The 11,316-nt window shown below is 49.3% G+C and overlaps 1 protein-coding gene across 1 annotated transcript; it reads left to right on the forward strand.

Annotated features, from left to right (window-relative positions):
- The first annotated feature begins 10,177 nt into the window (after positions 1-10,177).
- On the forward strand, positions 10,178-10,743 carry LOC116886595 (40S ribosomal protein S16-like). The gene has a single exon (XM_032888117.1). The coding sequence runs from the start codon at positions 10,230-10,232 to the stop codon at positions 10,668-10,670; it is 441 nt and encodes a 146-aa protein (XP_032744008.1). The 5' UTR covers positions 10,178-10,229; the 3' UTR covers positions 10,671-10,743.
- The last annotated feature ends 573 nt before the right edge of the window (positions 10,744-11,316 follow it).

Below are 11,316 nucleotides of genomic sequence, written 5' to 3' on the forward strand. Positions count from 1 at the left end.
AAGAGACCCTGGATACAGCCATTCCTGCTGCTGACCCCTCTGGATTAGTTTAAGCCTGCAGCTTAAGCTACAGAAACAGCAGGGCGTGGCCAGATGGTCTTCAAGCCTGCATCAAGCCTCAGAGCCTTTGTTGAAGCTGCCCCTCCTCTGGAAAGCCCCTTCTCTCAGCTGCTAGCTGCCTGAGTCAAGACAGCACCCAGGAGCCCTTCCCAACCAAGTAGGTCTAACAGGGAGCAGGTCGGGTCCTTCCCCACCTCAGCTCTCCTCTGCATGTCTGTTCGTACATACCGCCTGCCCTACCTTGCCAAGATGGCTTCCTCTGGGGGTCCCTCTGCCTGATCCCAGTGCTGCAGCCCATTTACAGGCCTGGCACACAGTGCTCCAGAAATGTCAATCAAACTCCTCTCTGCGGGGACTACTGCCTTAGGCTTCATAGGACCCCCATTTACCAGAAGACACCCTGGGGGGCCAGATGGGTAGATGCATACCGCAGCTGCATAAGGCGTGGCCCTGGGGTAGGGAGAAAGCTATGAAGGATCTCCAAGCCTCACTCGGTCTATTTGGCTGTGAAATGAAAGGCTGGGCCTCCAGTTTTGGGACCCCACTGGTCCCTTTGCACCATCTGGAGAGCTGTGAGAAGTGCCTGATGGCTGATCCTTCCTGGCCAAATGACTCCTAATCTCTAGGGAAGAGGTCCCAAACTACAGAAGACCTCTGGGGGGCTTTCATGGATAGAGAGCACAGAGCTAGCTCTAGGTAGGAAGTCACTCTTCCTGGCAGGATGCAAAAGACCAGGACATAGAGCTGTGTAGAGGATTCTGGTCCTGACCTACCCCTTCCTTTCCCAAGCCTGGAGTGGACGGCCTCGTTCAGTGTGCTGTAGGTCACACAGCTGGAGGATGGCCTCGTGGGCTTTCATCCAGTTCTGTTGCTAGAAGCTGCAGGTCGTTGAGGGAAGGTCCTGGGCAGGTACAGGAGTAGGCAGACAGGTCTCCTCCCAGCCTGGAGTTCTACCTTCCGGGTTGGCTGATGCCCCTGTGTCCTGTCAACTGTGCTGAGATCCCACGGCCCCGCAGTTCTCCAACGGCATGACTCACCCTTGCTCGGGCTGCTGCTGTCTGTGGAAACACCATGAGGTCATTGTATCTCAGCCACTTCCTAGCCCAGCACGTGCCCGGACACCTCCACTGCCCACTGAGGTCCAAGCCCAGTTGTGGCAGGCCACAAAAGACATGTAGTCAGTGAGTATGGAATCCTGGGCTGCGGTGGAGCAGTGCAAAGCACAACCCTGGGGAAACCAACACCAGACATGGACAGACCCCGCGTCCAGTACTCACCCCTCATTTGTGTGCGGTCTAAGGACAAACCCTCAGCTTTCCATGAGCCCTACAGATAGTGTGTGTGGAAAAGGGCTCACAGCCAAGTGTGGTGACACATGCCTACCTCTTAATACCTGAGAGGCAGAGGCGACAGGATCAGGAATTTGAAGCCAGCCTAGGCCGCAGAGTGAGTTCTATTTCAGCCTGAGTTACCTAGTAAAAACCCTGTCTCAAAACCAAAAGGACAAAAAGTAGAGTTCATGGGCCCAGCAAGACTGGGTTCCCACCAGGCAAGCCTAGCCAGGCCACCCCTCACCTGAGCTGTCTCACTTCCTGCCCTATTAGGTCTTAGTCCACAAGGTATTACTTCAAACAGGTCCTTGTGTGACCTGGGGAGGGTCCCCTTCCTCCAGCCACCTGACCTCATGTCTTTACTGCGCTTATCAGAGTTCACACTTAGTTGTTATTTTGTTTTTGAGACAGGGTCTTATGTATCCCTGGCTGGCCTTGAACTTGCTATGGAGCCTAGGATGGCCTTAGAAGCCTGATCCTCCTGCCCCATCTCCCAAGTGCTGAGATTATAGGTGTGTACCACTGCGCTGGGTTTTCTTTTCTTCTTTTTTTTTCCCCAGACAGAATCTCTCTATGTAGCCCAGGCTGGCCTCAAACTCATCATTCTCCCACCTCACCCACCACCTTAGCACACACAGTACGTAGCCTGCCTTGATCACAGATTTTAAGTATACGACTCGATGATTTTTTGAGTAAATTCCCAGAGCTGTGTGACAGTCAGAACAATCTGTGTGGGGAGTGTTGATATCTCCCAGGAACTTTCCTGCTTGCTTTCTTGCTGTCACCAGGGTCTGGGACATGGACACAAAGTGCAAGCACGCACACACACACACACACACACACACACACACACACACACACACACACACACACACACACACACACACACACACACACACACACACACACACACACACATAACACACACACACACACACACACACACACACACACACACACACACACACACATACACACACACACACACACACACACACACACACACACACACACACACACACACACACACACACACACACACACACACACACACATCCACTTTCTGTCTCCACGGTTGTCCCTTTTCTAGAAGCTTCTCAGAAATGGACTCTGACAGTTTGCAGCCACCCCACCTCATCTTCTTCCCCTGGGTGTGTCGGTCTTGACTCCTGTCCAGGCCATCCTGGGGCCAGTGGTCTCCCTGTATAGTGCAGAGGTAGTCTGCCACAGTCACGGTTATTTCCTATTGCTCTCTTGAGCTGCGGTGTCAGCTGTTTCCATTTCTGCCTTTACACTTTTGGGGTGGGGAGTGTGCCACACAGCCCATGGGGGATGTCAGGAGATAACTTGGAGGAGATGGCCCTTTTCTTCTACCGAGTGGGTCCGGGAATCGAACTCGGATCATCAGGGTTTTGTAGCAAGTCCCTTTACCTGCTGAGCGTCTCCCTAGCGTCTGGCTTTTGTCTGCGGAGGAGTGCTATGTCACAGCTAAGTTCGGCCCTCGTGGGGACAGAGAGTTCCATTTCACTGGATACCAGGAGTGGATTGCTGGCGGCACTCGACATGTGTGCTTGATGTCTCGGGAAACTCTAAACTGTCCTCCAAGGTGGCTTCTTCGTCACAGCAGCTACTCCAAGCAGTGAATGAGGCGGTACCACATCTGTGATCTACCGAACTTCCCAGGATTCGGGCTGAGACCCGGGAGACGGTTAGTGCTCAGCACAGAGAGTCGGTAGGAGCTGGGGGGACAGGACAGCAGTGAGCCCTTTCTCTGAGCCTGCTGACCACAGCACTTAAGAAACTCCATGTCATACAGGGAAGCCCCTGTCCCCTGGGGCCGTGACATTAAGCCATCAGAACACTTGCCTCATTCCAAGGCTGTGATGATGGACGGCTCACCCCTAAGGACTCCGTGTTAGCTGCTCCGGGTTAACAGTTCAGGGAAGGAATGATTCTTTTTGGCTCATGATTTTCCAGGCTTTACTCTAGGGTCTTTTGCTCTGTTCCTTCCAGGCCTACAGTTAAGGAGGGTAGCACGGTGGCAGAGACTGCTTATGTCATGGCAATGGGTCGTGGGGGAAGGGTAGAGAGGGAGGAAGGAGCTGGGGACAGATGGACCCTTCAAGGGTACATTCCTGCTGGTTCCCTTTTCCCACCAAGGCTCTACCTCCCAGGCTCTACCACCTTCTGATGGGGCTGTCAGACGATTGGACAGATCGGCTGATCTGAGCCACAGCTATTGGGATCCAAACGTCTCTGTCACAGCTTCCCCTGTGTGTGCTGCCTTGGAGACCAAACCTTCCACCTATGTGTCTGAGGCAGGAGCATTTCATATCCAGATCAAATCAGGTCTGCCCTGCCCTTACTGAAATATAGTAATATGTGCTCCAGTATGGTGCCCTGGAACATGGTGAAGCATTTGCCCCAAGTGGAATGGGACATGGGTGACTTATTTAAAAGAGGTGTCAGCCGGGCTGGAGAGATGGCTCAGTGGTTAAGAGCACTGACTGCTCTTCCAGAGGTGCTGAGTTCAAATCCCAGCAACCACAGGGTGGCTCACAACCATCTGTAAAGAGATCCGATGCCCTCTTCTGGTGTGTCTGAAGACAGCTACAGTGTACTTATATATAATAAATAAATCTTTAAAAAAAAAAAAAAAGACGTGTCAGCCTAGCAAGCACAAGGCCCTGGGTTCGGTCCCCAGCTCCGAAAAAAAGAAAAGAAGAGAAGAGAAAAAAAGACGTGTCAGAGACTGTCCACACAGGGTCACCTGTGTGGACTATTCTTCCTGTGCCTTAGCACTGGAAAAAAATGAAAGGGGGCGTTTCCCAAATGAAATGGCCTCTTGTCCTTTCATTATGAGTCCAGGGACGATTCATTATATCCCCCTCGCTGCTTTGCCTGAGAAGGTGTTAGAGCAGATTTCAGAGGACTAGAAACTTCTGGAGACTGGAGTCGAGGCTGCCGACCTCCAAGCCAAAGATCCTGCTCAGCGGACTTAGGGTGGGCAGAATGGAGATGTAACATTCTCAGCTTAGAATAGTTTATAAAATGTTTCCCCCACCACCACCACCAAGGGCTAAAGAATTGATTAGGCAGTTGGCCGAGCTTGCTGCTCTTTCAGAGGTCCCCGGGTTAGGCAGCCTTCAATAGCCTGTAACCCCAGATACAGGGAACACACTGCCCCCTGCTGGCCTCCACGGGTACTAACTTATGTGTACCATGTGGGACACGTACAACACAGGCAGGTCCACACGCATACAAACACGTTTTTTAAAAATTTACTCAAGGTGATTTTACTCAAGGTGCTTTTATTGCTTGTGTCCACAACAGGATTTATGCCACTAGAGCAAAAAATTTATCTGGGGACACACATACATTTTTTAAAAGTTTTTTTTTCCAGTGATCTTTGTTTCCTAGTAGCACTTTATTGTGGATGCTGCAAATGTTACTTGATATAGATTATGACAAGGATAATCATGAGAGCAGAATTCCACTGGAGGCGGGCTGGGCGGGGTCAGAGATACAGCCTAGGCAAGCAAGGATGGAGAGGAAGTTAACACTGTGACAGAATCAGTCAGGCCAGAGGAACGAGCCAGCCATAGTGTAGTCCAGGGGACCAAAGAAGGACAGGACAGGACAGGTAAGCATCATGCAGGCAGATGAGATGCAAAGATACATTTCTGAAAGGAGGTATAAACTGGCCAGAATTGAACCCAGGCCTTTCTGCCAGGCAGGGAAAGGAGTACTTGTCTCAAGTTCTCAGGGCAGCTGTGGTGGTTTGAATAGGCTTGGCCCATAGGGCATGGCACTGTTGATAAGCGTGACCTTGTTGGAAGAAGTGTGTCACTATGGGGTTAGGCTTTGAGGTCCTCCTCCTAACCTCTCGGGAGCCAGTCTTCTCCTGTTTGCCTTCAGAACAAGATATAGAAGTCTCAGTTCCTCCTGCACCATGCCTGCCTGGGTTCTGCCATGCTTCCTGCCTTGATGATAATGGACTGAACCTCTGAACCTGTAAGCCAGCCCCGATTAAATGTTGTCCTTTGTAAGAGTGTCCTTTGGTCATGGTGTCTGTTCGCAGTAATGGAACCCTAATTAAGACAACAACTGGTCTCCAAAATATCTCTGAATATATTGTAGTGACAGGCGCTCGCTTTGTAGCCAAAGCTCACTTCAAACCCTGTTCTTCCTGACTCTGTGGGGGCACACGTTTGCAATCCTAGCAGTTGGGAAAGAGACAGATGGATAAGCAATCCCGGGTCAGCTTCGACTCCACAGTGAATCTGAGGCCAGCTTGGCATGAGACAGCAGGTGTGGCAGCATGTGTCTGCAACCTTAGCAGGGGCAGAAGGATCAGGAGTTGAATGTTAGCTTTGGATCCATAGCAGATTTTGGGGCAGCCTAGGCTATGTAAGACTCAAGGGCAGCCTGGGCTATGTGAGACTCAAAAAACTAGAAAAGGACTAGAAAAGAGGAAAGGAGTTGAAGGAAGTCCGCTAAGATGTGAAGCTGTGTGGACCCTGTCTGTACATGCGTGTACACTAATGTTTTCCATGGTCTTTACATTTTGATGATAGAAATATGTGCACGGAGGAAGCCACACACAATAACCAATCAGTTTATCATTGCTGTTTCTGAATGACAAGGTCACTTGTTAGTTTATCTTTTAAAAAATTAATATGTAATGTAAATAAGAAATACTCAAGTTAATAAAAAATTAATATGTATTAGTTACATGTACCAGGTTCCGTTAGGACATTTGCATATGCAAATATCGTGTATTTCCATCCCATTTTTCTCCCTCCATGACTCCCTCTCTTCCCCCCACCAACTCCTGCTGATCCCCTTTTCTCTTAGTTATTGTTTTCTTGCTGTGAAGAGACACTATGACCAAGGCAGCTTACAATGGAAAGCATTTAACTGGTGGCTTGCGTACAGTTGCAGAAGAGGGGAGACTGTGGCCATCAGGGTGGGGAGAATGGCCACAGGCAGGCAAGCATGATGCTGGAGCAGGAGCTGAGAGCCTATACCCTGCTCTGAAAGTTGGGCAGGGTGGGCATGGGCACTGGCTTTTAAAACCTCAAGGCCCTGGGACACACCTGCTCTTTCAAGGCCACGCCTCCTAATCCTTCCCAAACAGTTCCACCAACCCAGGATCGAGCATTCAAAGATATGAGTCTATGGGGGCCATTCTTGTTTAAACCTTCACACCTTCCTTCCCCTGAATAGTCTCCTTCTCCTTTATATAATTTTTTATAACTAAGTGCATTTTACTAGTTTCTTACCTGTGTGTCACCTTAGCAGTGACTGTAACATTGAGGGAAATTATTCTCCTGCCTTCTAGATTATTCCTTTTACTCCTCTGTTTTTTTCTTTCTGCTGTTTAAAGATTTATTTGTTTGTTTTATTATATGAGTACACTGTTGTCATCTTCAGATACCAGAAGAGGGCATCGGATCTCATTACAGATGGCTGTGAGCCATCATGTGGTTGCTGGGATTTGAACTCAGGACCTCTGGAGGAGCAGCCAGCACTCTTAACCGCTGAGCCATCTCATCAGCCCCTTCTATTTCCTTTTTTGTTTAATTTTTAATTTACCTGCATTGCCTGTATGCGTGTCTGTGTGACGGTGTTGGATCTTAGAGTTGCAGAAGGTCGTGAGCTGGGATTTGAACCCAGGACCTCCAGAAGAACAGTCAGTGCTCTTAACTGCTGAGCCATCTCTCCAGCTTCTCCTCTGTCTTCACTCACTGTGTAATCTTGTTTTCTTATAGTGCACACGTGTAACCTGTGCACTCTTTTAAGACAAATACATCTGAAAGAGAGATGGGGGAGAGAGGGAGGGAGGGGAGAGGGAGGGAGGGAGGGGAGCAAACCTTGTGCAGACAACAGGGGCACAGGCCTGGCGGTGTAGAATCTGCCAGAATGTTGGTACAGGACAGGGAAGCAAGGGAGAGGTCAACACACCACAAAGGGAGCCGGAACAGCAGCAACGTTGGCCTGTGAGTACCAGGCCAGAGAGCTGCATTTGACCTTGTCGGCCACAGGGCCTCACACTGGTTCACGTCTCTGGGGAACCTCATGCAAGTCCTAGAGAAAGGCCTCCACTGGGGTTTTCAGATTGAAGGTGTTTCCCCATAGTTTAGGTTAGCAAAGGCTCCTGAGCGGAGCTTGCTCCTTCACAACGGCCCAGCTCACTGCCCGGAACTGCCCGTCCTGAGCCGCTCTGCTTGGCCTCATCCCCTATTGGAGCTGTCTTGGGTGGATGAGGAAATCGAGAAGTGGGACTCAGGGCGGCTGTCTTCTGCAGTGCGGTGAGCTCAGCTCCAGGGCTTGGGAGACGTTCAAGGGCCTGGAGGATGCTTCCAACTTGAACCGAAGAAGTTCAGTGTTGCTAAAGTAACCACAGACACCAAAACAACACGCTCCCAACCTGTGACCGGAGATCATTTCAATTGCAAATTGTAAGAATAGATGAGTCTATGAAGCAAAGCACTCGTATTTGACACAGGGAGTGCTGTGTTTGAATACATTTCATGAGAGAATAGCACACGCCAAGGGCCTTTGATGGTCCATGATGGCTCTATGTTCAAAACAAGAGCAGGGCTGGGGGCGTGACTCAGTGGTCAAACAGGAGCCTAGCGGGACACATGGGAGGCCCTGAGACAGGAAAAGCAGAACAGAATAAACAGGAACGGAAGGACATACTGTGTGCAGCTCAGGAAAGGACGGACATACATGTGCAGCAGGGGATACCATGGGGCAAGCCCATGCGCTCCCCAACCCAACAGGCAGGAGCAGGCAAACTGAATCAAACCCAAGGGAAAGCCAAAGCCAACAGAAACATCACAGCATCTCAGACGTCAGGAGTTCAGAGTCATCCTTGGCTATAGAGTGACTTCAAAGCCAGCCTGGGCTACATGGAACCCTGTTTCAGGAAACAGTAATACGGCTGGGCAGTGGTGACGCACAACTTTAATCTTGGCACTCAGGAGGCAGAGGCAGGCAGACCTCTGAGTTTGAGGCCAGCCTGGTCTATATAGTAAGTTTCAGGACAGCCAGGAACACATAGAGAAACCCTGTCTCAAACATACATACATACACACACACACACACACACACACACACACACACACACACAGCTGAGCAAGGATGGCATTTTAATCCCAACAGGTGGATCTCTGAGTTTGAGGCCAGCCTGGTCTACAGAGCAAGGACAACCAGGACTACACAGTCTGTCAAAAATAATTTTAAAAATCACACACACACACACACACACACACACACACACACACACACACAGGGGCAATAATGCTGGGGTGTGGTAGTGCACATCTTATCTTAATCCCAGCACTCAGAGGTAGAGGCAGAGGGATTACTATCTAACCTGGTCTATATAACAAGTCCCAGGCTGGTGAGACCCTTAGTGTAGGTGGGGTGTGCCCCAGTGGGCCCACCATAGACTTTTCAGTGCCTCCAAACTCCTTTGTACATAGCTAGGTGTGACATTCAGTGTTATAGTTGCAGACAGTGTGAATGTCCCTTGGTTTACAGATAAGTGAGTAAACATGGCTGGGAAGGAACATTACTCACAAAAGGCCACTCACAGGATGACTTCACCTACACAAAATGTCTGGGATAAGGAAGCCGCAGAGGCAGACTGCAGATTAGTGGTAGCCAGGATTGAGGGGTCAGGAGCACTGCAGAGAGGGTGGGGAAGAAGAGGGGAGATGGAATGTTCTAGAATTAATGGTAATCCTTTTGTAACTTTGTGATGATGTAAGAACCAAATGGTTCGCTGAGGACAAACATGCCCAGTGTGTGGTATGTGGATGATGTCTATAATCTTTAAAAGGTGTGTACACACACATCTCTAAGCAGCCTTATTTACAACAGCCCCCAGACAGAAAGAACCAAATGTCCCTCCCTAATGAATGGGTAGTGAAAAGGTAATCTGAACATCCAATGGAATATTACTCAGCAATGAAAAGGCACAATGTAGCAAACCAAGTTACAATGTAGACGGCCCTTGAAAATGTTACATTAAGTGAAATAAACCAGATGAGCAGATGCCTCTGGAGAGAATTTATATAAGGAGTGGTGGATGAACAGCAAGATGGCTCAGCACTTAGGTGTTTGCCACCAAGCTGGACCATATGACTTGGGTTCTTGGGACCCTCAAGGAGAGAAGTGATTCTCCCAAGTTGCTCTCTGACTGGTCCATGCTGTGGTACAGGAGGGGCCCCTCGTAAGTTAAACTGTAATGAAAAGGTATCAATTGTCTCCAATAATAGGTAAATCTGTGAAATGGGGTGTGGCCTGGGAGGGGAGAGGGAAAACAGAGAGCGGGACTTCGAATGGCCCAAAGTGTCTTCAGGGCGAAGGTTCTGAAACTCAGCTATGGCGATGGGTCACAAGGACATTGTGTTGTTTGCTGAAAATTATAGGTGAGTCCATGCTTGGTGGCGTACATCTGTGATCTCCTCACTTGGCAAGGGGAGGCAAAAGGCTCTGGCGTTCGATGTCATCTTTTACTTCATAGTTTGATGTCAAGCTGGACTACATGAGACCCTGGATCAAGCCCTCCCCTTTACACAAAGAAAACACTGAAACTGTAGATGAATGAATGAATGAGGGAGAAGAGGAAAAAGCCAGGAACTTTCTCACAGGTCTGGGTAGAACTGACTCCTTAAGATATCAAGTTGGAGTTCGAGGCCAGCCTCATTTATGAAGTGGGTTCCAGAACAGCCAGGGCTGTTACACTTAGAAACCCTCTCTACTTTTTTTTTTCCGGTGGCGGCGCCGCGCGGTGAGGAGCTCGTGTTCATACTTGTAGCTATGCCGTCCAAGGGTCCGCTGCAGTCCGTGCAAGTCTTCGGACGCAAGAAAACAGCCACAGCTGTGGCCCACTGCAAACGAGGAAATGGGCTCATCAAGGTGAATGGACGTCCCCTGGAGATGATCGAGCCGCGCACGCTGCAGTACAAGTTACTGGAGCCTGTTTTGCTTCTGGGCAAGGAGAGATTTGCTGGTGTGGATATCCGGGTCCGTGTGAAGGGTGGTGGTCATGTGGCCCAAATTTATGCTATCCGGCAGTCCATCTCAAAAGCTCTGGTGGCTTATTACCAAAAATATGTGGATGAAGCCTCTAAGAAGGAGATCAAAGATATCCTCATCCAGTACGATCCGACCCTGCCTGTAGCTGACCCCCGTCGCTGCGAATCCAAAAAGTTTGGCAGTCCCGGTGCCCGTGCCCGGTACCAGAAATCCTACGGATAAACCAGTCTCAAGGATCAGGGTTTACCTTTGTAATAAACATCCTAGGACTAAAAAAAAAAAAAAAAAAAAAAAAGAACCCTCTCTTGAAAAAACTAAATAATAATAATAATAATAATAATAATAATAATAATAGCAACAACAACAACAACAACAACAACAATAATAATAATAATAATAATAATAAAGCAAGTTGGGGTGCAAGCTTTTAATCCTAGCACTCAGAAGTCTGAGGAGCTCTGTGAATTCAAGGCCAGCCTGCTGTATCTAGCAAGCTCCAGGCCAGTCTGGACTAAATGGGGAGATCTTGTCTCAGAAAATAAACTAACAAACAAACAGGACCCTCGAGTTGTGAAGCTAGGATCACTTTTTGGTCTCTTTTTTTCTGGTTTCCTATTCTCCCTTTCCAAGTCTGAGAATCCAGGAAGAGACCCACACTGAGCGGCGGGAATGGACGATTGGCTGCTGGAGTGGAGCATGGCTGCCCTCTGGTGGCGACCTGGAGTGAGCCCCTGGGAACGGCACGTGGCGAGGGCATTAGCAAGCTGGGGAGAATGGAAGAAACTTCTAGGTTTCTGGTGGAAAGAGACAGAGACAGAGCAGGGCATCAGGCGCACTGCTTTGGCCTCTCCACCCAAACACAAATACA

This window comes from Rattus rattus, chromosome 1, assembly GCF_011064425.1.
Source record: "Rattus rattus isolate New Zealand chromosome 1, Rrattus_CSIRO_v1, whole genome shotgun sequence".
NCBI lineage: Eukaryota > Metazoa > Chordata > Mammalia > Rodentia > Muridae > Rattus > Rattus rattus.